At 38.5% G+C, this 14,626-nt stretch overlaps 1 protein-coding gene across 5 annotated transcripts in view; it reads left to right on the top strand.

Moving 5' to 3' along the window:
• SERAC1 (serine active site containing 1) overlaps nt 1-14,153 on the top strand; it is a 29,902-nt gene extending 15,749 nt beyond the window's left edge. For 4 of the 5 annotated variants that reach the window (XM_056343928.1, XM_056343929.1, XM_056343931.1 and 1 more), the window contains 8 exons: nt 1,041-1,203; nt 4,005-4,155; nt 4,978-5,119; nt 5,906-6,006; nt 8,255-8,352; nt 8,893-9,075; nt 9,564-9,707; nt 11,624-14,153. In XM_056343928.1, coding sequence (XP_056199903.1) covers nt 1,041-1,203; nt 4,005-4,155; nt 4,978-5,119; nt 5,906-6,006; nt 8,255-8,352; nt 8,893-9,075; nt 9,564-9,707; nt 11,624-11,760 — 1,119 coding nt within the window. In that variant the 3' untranslated portion in view covers nt 11,761-14,153. Of the gene's footprint in view, nt 1-1,040; nt 1,204-4,004; nt 4,156-4,977; nt 5,120-5,905; nt 6,007-8,254; nt 8,353-8,892; nt 9,076-9,563; nt 9,708-10,054; nt 10,075-11,623 lie in introns of those variants that run through there. The other variant, XM_056343932.1, reaches the window with a different exon arrangement.
• The last annotated feature ends 473 nt before the right edge of the window (nt 14,154-14,626 follow it).

Below are 14,626 nucleotides of genomic sequence, written 5' to 3'. Positions count from 1 at the left end.
GTGAACCTGTGCTGTTCACAAAGGCCCCTTCTTCAAGGGTCACTGCCTTTGGGCAGAAATATTGCACAACATGCAGCTAATGCAGCATCTTCCCAGGACCAGTGTGTTTTTTGCAGACACAGATGAAGAGTATGGAAGACTTTGTGTAACAGTGATTCTTCTTGTTTCCTATTCTGCACTCTTCTGTTAGTACTTAATTGCTCAGAAGCCTAGAACACTGATAAACAGTGTTGAGAGTACCACATTGTTATTGGTAGTAAGGATGGGTAAAGTACAGTTTGCCAGTATTCCTTCCATATTTTCCATATACATAGAAACTGACTTAGTCTAGAATTTGCTATATTCCAGATTTTCGGTTTAAGCAAGTTGCGACTGTACTCATTCCAAATGTGTGTGGGTCCGTGGAAAGCCAGAGTTGAGGACATCAGCAGTTCCATAACAACCACATGTTTTTAAGCACTGTAGATAACATGCTCAAGTCATGAGCACTTGGCCAATATCAGTATTGACACTACAACTAATTAGTGCATATTCATCTACTTGAACTAGAATCTGTTGTTGCCCTTCAGGTCAATAATGATAGCAGTACTATTTGGAATGTAGAAATACTTTTGCATTTCAAAGAGAAGGGATTATAATGATTGCATTTTAGGTAGTGAATGGGAAGACGAGTAGCTCTGGTTGAGATAGTAACAAATGCAGACAATTGTCCTGTTCAGATTCTTGAACTTCAGTTGAAATTTGATCACGCAAAGTGGAGAGCAATCTCGTCTCTCTCAGATGCAGAGGAGAGTAGAGTGATGGTACTTAACATCTTTCAGGTTGTCAATCCATAGAAATCATGCATTTAGCATATTAAAATATTTACTTCCTCTTCAACTATGGCATAATGCTTTCTAGATTAGTAAGATTTTCTAGGTAATAAGGGCTCTGCATCATATTGGCTCCTTGAAATTCCTTAATTTGTGAATTAACAGCATCTCAAAGAACCTTTTGCAGAACGTCTACTTATTGTCATTGTATTTACTGTATAATGCTAGGTTTCTTCTCACTGTGATAAAATTGAAGCCAAAGGAGGCCTTCAGCTACTACAGAGGATATACCAGCTACGTAAAGATTCAGCAAAAATACAAAGGAACATAATTCGCATTATTGGAAATATGGCTTTGGATGAACATCTTCATTCATCCATAGTACGTGCAGGTAAAAAGAAGCCAAGTGTGAGCAGTCTGAATGTCAGTTTTCTGTTCTAAAATTTTCAGAGGATTTGGTGCTTTTGTAAAATGCAGAGGACCATGGTAGTAGTGTGGGATTTATATGTGGGGGTGTGGGGAGGTGGTGGTATTGTGTGGGGTTTTCTTAAATACAAAAAATACAGACAGTTTAGATGGTGTTGATTACAAAGTTCTGTATGCTGTCTAGCCAATATGTGTCAGTGCTACAGAGGTCTTGTAAGTCTGATGGACGGTGAAAACTTGGACTTGGTTGATACTTGGTTCACAGTACTGGCAAAGATCTTTTGAGTTTCTTACTCCTATAGCTAGCTCATCTACCGTGTAGATTGTTGTTGTTGGTGGTGGTTTTGACTGTGCTTTAGTCCTGTAAAGGAACAGACCAGCTTGCAGTCCTTACCTTTTGGAACAAAGTGAAACATGCTTTCCTGCCCTCCCTTGTTTCATGTTAGGCTAGTAACTTCTGCTAAGCTTTGCTCTGATGCCCACTTTTTAATACCTCCTAAGTACCACAATGAAAGTTCTGTGCAAAATAAATAATTCCCAATGTTTTATTAGAAAAGAATTAAAAAGAAAAATAGAAAACATCAATATGCTGTTGTTTATGGCTGGGCTGGTGTCTGCTTCTTAAATGCAGTGGACATTTTTAATCTCCCTCTTGGAAAAAGGAGAAGTAGCAAAGATACAGGGAAAGACTGTGAGGGTGATTAAAACTTTGGAATGGCTGTGGTACAAAGAACAAATAACTAGACTAAGACACCAAGTATGGAAAAAGCGACTGAAGGAGAGTATGATGGAGATGACATACAGAAGGCAAACAGGGAATGGTCATCAGCTGTTCATAATGCAAGAGCAAAGTTCTTGTACACTGCATTTTTTCCATACAGTGCATGACCAAACTAAAACATGCCAGAGAACATGGTGATTGTTGAAGACTTAAAAAAACTTTGAAAAGTGATTAGACAAATTAATGGAAAGAAAAATCCATAAAGCTCTACACACAGAAGCTAAGTTGATTGCAGAAAACTGAGAGGGTATAGTGGAGCATCAGCACTATATGCTTGCCCTTTTATTGCTCTATTCTTTTATTATTCTGCAACTTTGATGACAGCTCAGTTTTGGAGAAAGACAGCTGGACTACAAAGGCCTTTGGTCTGAGGTCTAGCACCATTCTTATATTCTTATGATTTACTGCTAAAACCATACATGCAGAGGAAGTGATCATAACAGAAGAGTCAGCAGCTCCCTGGGGCAGAGCTCTCAGCACATATGGAATTTTAGACAGTGAACTGGACTCCAAAGATGAGCGGTCGGATACTGCAGGTCAGGAGTTGATACGACATCTCTTTTGCTGGATGATGTATCAGAACCTGTAAGGACCTTTTCCTTTGCAAAAACTGCTGGCACAGGCAGAGGAAGAAAAGCAATGACACACTGTGTGGTAGCTGTAATGGGGTATCTGGGTGCAGAAGGATTCTAAACGTTATTTTTGACTTTTCATCTTGACTCATTTAAGAGCCATGCAGAACCAGAGACCTTGCTAGTTTTAATCGGGCTAGCTTGGCAATCTTTCATTGTATTTGGAAAACTGAAAACAGATTTTAGATAGTGTGCTGCTTAAGCAGAACTTGCACATTGCATGTATTCTGCTTAGATACGTGTTTTAAATACATAATTATTAGAAAAAGAATTATAGTTCTCAAAGGTACTAGCATTTGAAGAAAATTCACATGTCAATTCATCCTTTTCCTCAGTCTACAGTGAACTAGCTATCTTGAATTAGCAACTTAGTGGCTATGCAAATAGCAACATACTGTATATGATTTTGAAACAGTTCTCATGAAGTAAGTTGTTCCTTATTTTTCAAATCAGCCTCTAATTGAAAATCTCTCTTCAAAGTCTTTCCAAGTTTTATTTATGAACTTGACTTTAACGTAATTTTGAGTTATAGACCACTCTTGCTAGCAGCAGCAACATTTTTCAGGATTTTAAAGAAACAGAGTATGTGTGTGTATGCATAAAAGATATTCCTTTGCATTTCTCAGTAGACTATGACCATCCCCATCCATGAATAAGAAACTATATTTTACACCTTAGGTGAAGTATTATAAAGTGTCTTGTTTTTTGTTGAAGGAGCTATGACTTAAAATCTTATTGAGGGTTGTATCAAAGATTTCCTTCATTAATTCTCTTACATTTCTTAGATATAAATAGTATACTATTTTTAGAATAGTGGGGATGTTTTAATTCGTTACATAGTTTTTCACACACTGGATTTTAAAATTAGAAATGGTTGTACTCTCACAGCAAGCATCAATTTTTCTACCTGCCATTCCTCCTGTGCATTGTTTTCTATGTCTGACTTATGCTTTAAGCTTAATTTTCTCTCTGGAACATTTAGTTTCTGTATCTTTCTTGTATCTTACCTGCAGAAAGAGACTTGAGATCTGTTCTCTGTCTGACAACTGCACTGACCTGCTGATAAACTTTCTTTTTCTTCTGAGAAGACATTCTGCAGATCATAAGCCGAACAGTAGTAAAATACATTGCCCCCTTGCCAGTCTGGATTTTTGATTTTGGAGGTTCCACTTATCTAGCATTGGCTTTCCTGCGGTAAAGACAGTGGACTGAAATAATTTGTTTTGATGTTACCGTTCTCAAGTTTTAACATCTATTTTCACAAGTATAGTTTGAAGGATGATGTTTCTGAATTCTTTTGTTTGGATGAGGTTTCTATTAATTAACCTGCCACTTTATTTTTTTTCATTGTAGGTTGGGTTTCTGTACTTGCTGAAGTAATGAAATCTCCACATGTTATTCAGTCTTCTCATGCATCCAGAGCTTTGGCTAATCTAGACAGGGACACAGTGAAAGAGAAGTATCCAGATGGTGTTTATATCTTACATCCACAATATCGTAGCAGGTAAGGCACAAGGAGATACTGCACGTGCTGTACTTGGAGTGACTTGCCATACTGTTCAGTTACAAAACTTTGGAAGAGTTGACATCAGAGTGCTGCTGTACTGATGTCACTTGTTCCTCCTGTTCTTTGGTAGGTTGAGAGGACTGAATTTAGATCCTCAGGTAGGAGGGCAGAAGGGGTCAGAGCAGTCGATAGTCATGAAAGGAGTATTATTGTACTGCATGGAAAAATCCAAACACAAACCATGAGATGAATTACTGCTTTGCATGTGTTGCAACCATTTAACCTTTGCACTCGCTGTCTTGGGATGCAGTGGCTTATAAATATTCTGCTGGCAGCAGCACATGTTGGCCTAAGATGCAGTAAATTTACAGCTTCAGCTGCTTTTAATAGTGATCGTGTATCTGGGACTGAAGCAGTCTCCAATGTGGCATGTCACTCAGTAGCAACTGTTCCCTGGGCCAGTGGTGTTAGTCAGGTTACAGTGAAGATGTAATTTGATGATAAAGTCGGAACTACCAAGCTGCATTAACAGTAGCTGGGGAGAATGTTGTTTTTCATTGTAGGAAAATATGAGTTGCAAGGTGGATACTTCCCATACCTTTTTTTATATATCTCTCTTTTTGGTGGATCCCTCTTTTTTTTGTGTGTGTGTGTGTGTCTTGATCTAGCTATCCTTTTTGAAATACCATGCAATGTCATGAAATGCTGTCCAGAAGATAAGAAATCACATATACTGTTAAAAATAATATTTTGGCATCCCTTAGGTTAGAAGCTCTGCATAAATTTAATATGTACTACCCATTCCTTATTCTGTCTCAGTCAGCCCATCAGAGCAGACATCCTTTTTGTTCATGGTCTTTTGGGAGCAGCATTTAAAACCTGGCGACAGCAAGACATTGACCGGCGTTTGGATAAAAAGGCTTCAGAAGGGGAAGAGGACTATAGCCAGTGCTGGCCAAAGGTAAACAGACAATAACATTTTCACATGTGGCTTTTGTTATCTCATTAATGACAGCTGTCCAGGGGATCTAGAATTACACTGTCCGGTAGTTCTCTCTTTTGAATCGAATTACTTGTAATCTGTTATACAAGGAGCACTTTCCAAGTGCCTGATGTGTTTTTGTTGGCAAGGTGAAATTTTGAACATGTTGTTCTTGTGAAGGAAACCCCCTGCTAAATTTAGTGCTCTCAGATCATTCTCCTGCTAGTGAAAGGGGGGGCAATGGCCGCTTTCCCATGCGCTGGCTCTCCCTCCCCGCCCCATTATTGCTCAGAAAAAGATTTTAAAATTTAAATTACGTTTTAAATTAAGTAACCTGTCTTACATAGGTGTCTGAGTACCTCAGTTTTTGTAGATTGCTAATTAAATGTTGTTGGTAAATAAGTAATTGCTGCTTCAAGCAACTCACGTTAGTATAACCACCGAAGTAGCTCTGTAAAACTTGCAACTGATCGGTCCTGTTGGTGGTCGTAGTAATTCTTATTTCTCCCGGGAGAGGGCGCTAGGAACGCACGATTCAGTAATCCATCTTCATCCCTGGCCTACTTTGTGGCTTGGCAACAGGCTAGAGTTCACCAGCTTGTAATAAAAGAATAATAGTCTATGTATAAGATGTGTTTGGGGATTAACTGAAGAGCAAAAGTCTTGCTTGATATTGTCCCCATAGTGGTATCTTTGCTCCATTGCTGATAAATTGCCTGCGCTTCAATTATAAGCTCCTTTTGGTTTCACTTTTCATTAATTTAGACGTGGCTGGCTTCAGACTGTCCTGCCCTTAGAATCATATCTGTGGAATATGACACCCATTTAAGTGATTGGAAAGCAAAATGTCCCGTTGAGGCTCACAGGTAACAAATGTAGTGTCTGCAGTTTGGAGGGGGGGGCAGGAGGGAGACCTGTAATGCTGATCCTTGGGATCGCCTGGTGTGAAACAGTAAATTTAACTTTTCCTGTTGCATTTGTAAATCAAGTTTGGAAAAAGATTAGGTATAGCCGTGGTATGCTTGAGCTTTTTAACCTCATGGTGAACTACTTGTGGCAACTCCCTATATTCTTGCAGTCTGTTCTGCTTCCTGTTTAGGGGAGACACTAAATTATGCTATTAGTTGACATAAATATAACATCAATTCTGTATCTTAAGGGGAATATTTCTTAAACTTAAAATGATCCAATAATTCTTCATAAGCACAGCAAAAAAAATCATTGTACTATGACTTTATACTCATGAAAAATAAAGCATATGGTTTTCATAGAATTGTTTAGGTTAGACAAGATCTTTAAGATCATGAGTCCAGCCGTTAACCCAGCACTGCCAAGTCCACCACTAAACCATATCCCTGAGCACCACACGTACATGTCTTTTAAGTACCTCCAGGGGTGGTGACTCAACCACTTCCCTGGGCAGCCTGTTCTGATGCTTAATAAACCTTTCAGTGAAGAGATTTTTCCTAATATCCAATCCAAACCTCCCCTGTTGAAACTTGAGGCCATTTCATATTGTCCTATTGCTTGTTACTCGGGAGAAGAGACTGACACCTACCTCGCTACAGCCTCCTTTCAGGGAGTTGTAGAGAGTGATAAGGTCCCCCCTGAGCCTCCTCTTCTCCAGGCTAACCCCAGTTCCCTCAGCTGCTCCTCACATGACTTGTTCTCCAGACCTTTCACCAGCTTTGAATCATGGAAAAACTTAGGAAAAAGTAGGAAAAATTTCTCCACCAAAGGGCTGTCGAGCATCAGAACAGGCTGCCCAGGGAAGTGGCTGAGTTGTCATCCCTGGAGGTACTTAAAAGATGTGTAGCTGTGGTGCTCAGGGACATGGTTTAATGGTGGACTCGGCAGTGCTAGGGTAAAGGTCAGGACTCGATGAACTTAAAGGTCTTTTCCAACATAAATAATTCTAGGAGAACTTTTTTCCTGTGTCTGTCTGGAGTAAATATAATGCAAGAAAATTTGAAAAATAAACAAACATATATTTCTTTCTTTATTTTAAGATAACGTCTTTTTCATTACAAAATGGAAAAATTACATTACCTGCTAATACGGTCACCCAAGCATAGTATTTGATTGGTTTATAATTTGATATGGATAATTAAAAATGAAAGATACTGAAGGTATCTGAAAGATGTACCAGTAGAATCACAGCTTTATGATTGCTCCAAGTGTGTAGGCTCATTCACTGTTTCAAAAGTGAATTTTTGTGTGCCCCAGCTATCCCAAAGCCTATTGTTCAGCTGAAAAGACACATTTGAGTATCCTTTTCATATGTGTTATAAAAGCAATTTCCAGTGAGAATGCTGAGAACCAGTAGAGATGAAGTGAATTACTTTGCACAGTGGTTGCCCCAATATCCTGATGTTTTCATTATCCAAGGGTCTTCTAAGTTTGATTCTTAGCACACTGCAAGTAGTAACAACATTGCACTTTCAAGCTCGATAGGGAATTGGCATTGGTTTTGTTTTGGTTGTACTGCAGATGCCTTTTCAACCTCTAAGGTGTAGCTTATCCTTTCTAGAGCTCAGTCTCTTCATTTATAAAATGGAGATTATTGTGCTTTTGTACTATTGCAGTACGAAGTACTTAGAGATTGTTGTCTGGAAAGTATAACAGACATTATCTGTGATTTTTTTTTAATGTATTGGTTGATCATGCACTTAGTTATTAAATTCCTGTACATTGCTTCACATTTTGAGCGTTGTTTAGCAAAGTACGTTTTTGTCAGATGTTAGGTATATTCCTGTTTCAGGGGATAAAGGTCATTATGGATTGATGATGCTTTCATAAAATGAAAACATAATTTTGTTACAATGCGTAAATGAAACTTATCTAAAACTCCATAAAAAGATTTGTCGAACTAAAGCTGAAGGGAGTAGTGAGTGAAACTAAAATAAAATTTTCTAGCAAGATCAAGAAATTGAATTTACCTCAATTCCTGTTGTACTTGTGAAGCCAACCTTACAAATGTTTTTGGCATTTTTCAATAAGTAATCAATGTTTTATGTACCTAAATCACTTTCACAAATGTGCAGCACTGAGAATTCTTTCTGTTTTAACATTGCCTTTTAACCCATCATGCTTGCGTGTGTTTTTTCTTTGCAGGAAGTCCATTGCTTACAGGAGCAATGAGCTTCTTGACAAGCTCAGAGCTGCTGGGGTTGGAGACAGACCTCTGGTGTGGGTATCACATAGCATGGGTGGTAAGCACTTTGCCTGTTTGATATAAAGTATTTATTTGCTGTTATATTTCAGAATAAGCAGTTAAACAAATTCAGTCTGAAATGCAATTATTCAGAATAGTATATCTAAAAAATTTGCAAAGACCTGAAAATGGAAAATAGATTTCTGCTTTTTTAATGCATTATATTCAATAGCATATACATTTTGAAAGGATTTATGTTGCTGTTTATTTTTACTGTGTTGATTTAAAAACACAAAAGCAATGAGTTGAAATTTATGTGAATGGGATTTCAGAGGCAAAATTTTCTCCATGATCAGGCATATAGTAAATGCCATTAGCAACACTTAAAGCAAAACAAACTTGGATTTGCATCATTCATGGGCATTTTATTTTAATGCCTCCTTAGGTTTTGGTTTTTTCAACTTAGTCTTACGTATTTGACAAACTAAGGACTAATCAGCTAAGGCAAGAATAGGGTTAGTTGATTCATAGATAATAAGCATGATCATTGTTTTCACAGCAGTTTAAATGCCTGCATTAATTCAGTTTCTGTTGCCAGGTCTCCTAGTCAAAAAGATGCTGGTGGATGCTTCCAAGAATCCAGAAATGGATAAAATTGTAAACAACACCAGAGGAATCATATTTTATAGTGTACCTCACCATGGTTCCCAGCTGGCTGAATATTCTATAAATGCCAGATATCTTCTTTTTCCGTCTGTGGAGGTTAAAGAACTCAGCAAGGGTACGCTCACTTTGCTACCTTCTAACAACAGGGATCTATGCTAATCTGTTCGTGATGGTTTTCTTATCATGCTGTCAGAAAAAGCTGGATAAAAACAACAAATCCCTTTTTATGTTTTGGGCTGTGTGTTGAATTACTGTAAGTAATTCTGAGTAGCTGTTTCATTTGATGGCAGAGGCGAGGGGAAAAAGTGAGTCAGAAAAAGTTTATAGAAGAGTTTTGCAGGCCATTTAGTGATGTGGTGGGTGGTATGAAAACAACTCAACATGTGCTGGACTTCAGACTCTTCTAAACAAATTCCACGCTACGCAGAAATAAAGAGTTGTTGTATATGATAGCTGGAAAAAGGCATTACAAGCAAAATGCTACTCCTTTTTGTACAGCATTGATTTTTCCAAAACATCTCTTTAGGGATGCAGTCTTGCCAGGCAAATGCTATAATCTTATGTTCAAGACAACTTTGCCAAAATTTTGTTGCTTTTTCTCAGATTCTCCCGCCCTGAAAGAGCTGAATGATGACTTCCTGTCTTTTGCCAAAGATAAGAAATTTTCAGTGCTGAGTTTTGCAGAAACCTTACCAACACACATAGGCAGCATGATAAAACTGCACGTCGTACCTCTGGAATCAGCAAGTAAGTCAAGTAGCCATTTAATTTATTTAATTTATATATAGTCATGTAAGCATCAATAATGAGGAAGGATTATAAATGCTATGGTGGAAAGACCATAAAAAAAATAATCTGTTACATTGTGGGATTTTTTGTTTAAACGTTTGGCTGAGTTTAAACTATAGTCTCCCTGCTGAGATTAAAGGCAGTTACATTTATATCTTAGAATGGCAATTGTTTGGTTTGTTTTTTCTAAATGCAAGGAACACTTGCTTATTGAAAAAAGCAGGGTGGACCCTGGTCTAATGTTATGTTGTTGTAGTCCTTTCCTCTGTAATTAGGAGTAACTGTTGTTTATCTTGCATACATAGGCTGAATAGTATCTCAGAAGCTCCCACAAGTTCCAGGTATTTTCTCCTTTAAAATATAAGAAAGAAAATTAGTAAATTGCTAATGGAAGGAAAAAGTCACAAAGTTGTTTTTCAGCTTTAAGAATCTTTTATCCTTATCTCAGGTACCCAAGCAGTAGAGTTTGCCTTCTGGAGAGTTCCCTTCATCTTTTTGCCTTTTGTAGGAAAAGGGAAAACCAGACACTTCTTTCTTTTGCTTTTCTTATGGGTGTTGAAGATAGAGAATTTTTTCAAATCTGGTATTTTCAGGTTTTCCCTGAGCAAAACCCTCTTCTGCATTGCCCAAGGTACCTGTAAGGCCTTGAACAGAAATGATTCCTTTGTTGGGTTTTAGATCAGGCTTTCCACCAGCTAAATCCACTAGATTAAATGCAAGGCTAGTTGCTCTGAGAAAGGCAGACTATACATCCCTGTTCTCCTGAGTATTTCAGCAGTATTTTTTCAGTATGTCTTCTCAAGAAGCAGCTGTTTGCGGAAATGTTGCTGATGCAATTTTATTGGCAAGGACCGAAAATCTGGACATTCATTTTTTTTTTAATTTAACAAAATAAAATGAAAAAGAGGGGCTGGATAACAAAGTGCACAAATAAGCACTGTGCACTTACAATTTTCTGGTCTATTTCTCCTCATCTAGAGATGACACACAATGTTTCACGTGAGCTGTCTTGAAAGCCTTTAGAGGGTACATGATGGTTCCATGTCATGGCACTCATTTTGTTCAAACCCCGGGTTGACAAGTGCTACGCTCACTGTTTCTTACACACGTTTGGGCATGTGAAAGCAAACCTGCATCCTGCTCTAGTGTCATTTTACATGGTTAAAGATACAGAGTTCCAAGCAAAATGGAGAATTTCTCAGGAGGTTGAGTGAATACATAATGAACTGGAACGTGGCAGTCACAGCATCCTAACTGGAAAGTTCACTACTAGTGATAGCTGTCAGGAAAGACTAAATGCCATAGTGCGCCCCAAAATCAGTAGCTGAAAATGGGATCCTTGTATTCTACAATTAAGCAACGTAAATTTTTCATTTCCCCAGAACTGGGTGTAGTGATTTGTGGCATGTTTCAAGTTCGTTCTAGTCCCATTTTTAATCTCCACATCAAAGTATTTTTATGAGGGATATGGGCAATTAGTGGTGATCAGAATCTGGATACCCCAGATTAAACTCTATCCCTGTTGATGTCAATGCTTATGCTTCAGTCTCAAGTGCTGGTAAATGAAGTTTTCATTCTTCAAAGTTTTCTACACGGAGAAATGAACATTTGTGTGTTCCCAATAAAGATAGTAGAATTCTAACTTAATGGTTTACCAGTTTGAGTTTTGTAGCAGTGTATAGCTCTATCTGACTTTAGCAGCGTGTATTGATGCTTTTAGTACATTAAAAAACAATGAAAGCAAAACAGTTAAACTGAAGACAGGAGAAGTTGCTTCTGAAATTGAAATTGCTAATGCAAGGTGTGCTTTTCAGTCTAGGTGATCTTAAAACTTTGGTAGTTTTTTTCTTTTTTTTTTTTCTCCCCTCTCACAGAATTAGGAATTGGAGACCTTATTCCAGTGGATGTTAATCATCTAAATATTTGTAAGCCAAAGAAGAAGGATGCTTTCCTGTACCAACGTACATTGAAGTTCATTCAGGATGTTTTAGCCCAAGAACTTGGCGACTGAGTTTTTGCCATCCTTGGCTGCTTATTTCCTCTATTTGGTGTAACACAGTAAGTTCTTCTCCTAACATTTATGAAGGGATCAGCAGAACTACAAAGATGTTATATCAATAGTATCTGCTGCTAAAACACTTTTCAGTAGTACTTCTTCAACTTATTTCTGAAATGTATTTAAAAAAACCCACAAAATGAAGTCCTATAAACATGGCAAAAAAAAATGTGTGTTGGCTTAGAGTGGCCATGATCTGTTAACAAAATCTGTGTAAATTCTCCAGCAATTTGGCTTGGAGGGGACAGGGATTCGGTGAAGAGGAGTTTTGCTTAGTCTACAGATATTGCTCTGGAGCAACACAGCTGACTATGGAGAGTGCCCAAGATATCTTCTTTAACAAAAAAAAAAAAAAGCTTGCCCTGGAGGTAGGTGGTCTCATTAAGGTAAAAATACACGTGGGACTGAAGTCTTACAGAGAGGATCAGAAGCAATTAACTGAGGTGGTTATTTGTTGTGTCAAAGGGGAGAAGCAGCATGTGGCTGCCTCAAAGCTTTGGTTTACTGTCAATGTGAAGTAGTCTGACTGGAGCCTGGAGAACTTTATCCAAGTGAATGAAGGTAGGATTTTGGTCTAGCGGCCCAATTACAGGAGTTTTTGTAATTTGCCTTTTCATTTAATAGACCACCCAACTTTGTCAGTAAATATGCCATCAGTTTCCTGCATGAGTTAGAGATAGGTTGGTAGATTGTCTTGCGTAGGCAACTGTAGTTGTTTTAATCTGTTTGTATAAATTAAAACAGAAGAAACGTTCACTTTCTTGTACATTTCTCTCCTAATCTTATCAATTTATGAGATTGCTTTCTTTAGGACAGTGTGCATCTGGTCAGACTCAGGGCAGTTCCGTGCTTGTTCATATGGAAGATACAGAACAGAGGCTTAGCTCCTGCTTTACTCTTGGGACATACCGAGAAGATGGTACATTCAAAGCCCTGGCTCATGTTACTCGTTTAGAAACTTTTTCTTTAGGTGATTTAAAGAAGAGCATTGAAAATGCTCAAGTGGAGTAAGACAGATGTAGGCCCTGCCAAGAAAGCTAATGCTTAGAGTTTAGAGCTCAGGTAGAGAAAAGTAAAGCAGGAAAAAATTCAGGTGATCACAAGGTCCCACCAGAAATGCAGAATATCCCAGATGTTTTGGTTTCTTGGGGCCAAGTGTATCAATTGGTGTAGATGTAGAGAAAAACAGCAGTATTGTCCGATTTCAGTTTATGTTAAGGATATTGTAACAGAACGGATAAAAAGTAAGTATTTTTAGGGAGACAAAAAAGAAAAAAGGCAGTGCTCAGTCATTTTTTTTTTTTTTTTGAAATCTTAGATAATTTGCAATGTAGTTAAAATTGCAGCACAGACTAATTGTGGTCTCTTTCCTTCCTTTCTTTACACCCCCAACCCTCTCTGGAAACACAGGCTATGATCAGGCTATTCTGCTGTAGCTGACTGTTGGTTAAATAAGGCCCGTCTTGATGACAGGCTTAAGACACCTCTTAGCATCAGTTACGTGAGATGGATCTAGTATTACTGGCCTTGAAGTTATGGCTATGGAAGCTACCAAAGAGGTGGGATGCACCTTGCAGTTCTGCATGGGCTTGGTGCAGGCGCCAGTGGCCATCGCAGTCCTGCCAGGTCCTGAGGCCACCTCAGCTGCTCCCACCTCAGAGCACTCCAGCCCAGGAGGACACTACATCTGAAAGTACACTTCTGGAAGTTGAGCCTTGACCTGCTGGAGTTGCGTAGTAAAATTCACAAGAGCAGTGCAGAGAATGTACAGCACTACACTGGCAAAAAGAGCATTCCCCCCCCCCCCCCCCCCCCCAAGACGTAGGTAAGAACACTGCATGGTGGTATTTCAGATAGAAAATTAACAGAACAGTTGTAACTTCGAAAGAGGTTTATCCTTTTTATACTGTGCTTAAACTTCGGAGTGTAAATACATTAGAACACTTTGTATTCACAAAGTAGCGGGTATGTGGAATTCATTGTGAATAGACAAGACTTCTGATAACTGAATGCATATTTAGTGTGGCAAATCCTGTGTTGATTTTAATAGAATCCTTTGGCTTACAGGGATTCAAGTCAATGGCGTTACACATTAATCTCTAAATGCATCTGTTTTGTTACTGTAACTGGAACTCTTGAGGCAACTTTCTCCTTTTTGTAACTGTATGTATATATGTGTAACTTTTAAAACTAGTAATTGGGGGGGTGTTGGGCTTGGGTTGGTGTCGGTTTGTTGTTTTTTTGGTGGGGTTTGTGTTTTTTTTTTTAATATAGTAATGAAACGTGTTTTTAAAAATGTGCTAGATACACCACAAAACGTATTAAAGGTGAATGATCTGCCAAATGAATACTCTGGATCATGGTCACTTTTGTTAAAGACCTCCTTTTTTTGTGTGTGTGATTGTCTCACGCTGGAAGAATTTAATGTTTACCCTTCATCTTCAGCAAGTGGCAGAGTACTGGGGGGTGCAGCTGGTCATTGATGTTTTGCCAAACTGAACAATTTTTCCATTGTGCTTTTGGATTTTGCCTCCTAAACTGTGTACAGACATTCGTTTGAGGGACAGAAGGTCTGTTGTGTAGCATCCATGTCTGCTTCCCATTAGAAACTTACACGTCCATGCTTCTCTGGTGTCACATTCATTCAGAGTAGTCCTTTATGTAAATTCTTAGGTCTCAAACCATGCCTTTAATCCCATCTAGCAGGGGACTGAGCTGCAGATGAGGCTAGCAGTTATGTGTGGATTGTCTGAGAAGATGGTATTTAGTCTGCATTGTGGCATCCAAGACTAAAATAGTAAGGCAGGAAGGCAGGACTACA

This window comes from Falco biarmicus, chromosome 6 (assembly GCF_023638135.1).
Source record: "Falco biarmicus isolate bFalBia1 chromosome 6, bFalBia1.pri, whole genome shotgun sequence".
NCBI classification, from domain to species: Eukaryota; Metazoa; Chordata; class Aves; order Falconiformes; family Falconidae; genus Falco; species Falco biarmicus.
The sequence above is the reverse complement of the archived record's forward strand: the minus strand, read 5'-3'. Positions and strand labels throughout refer to the sequence as shown.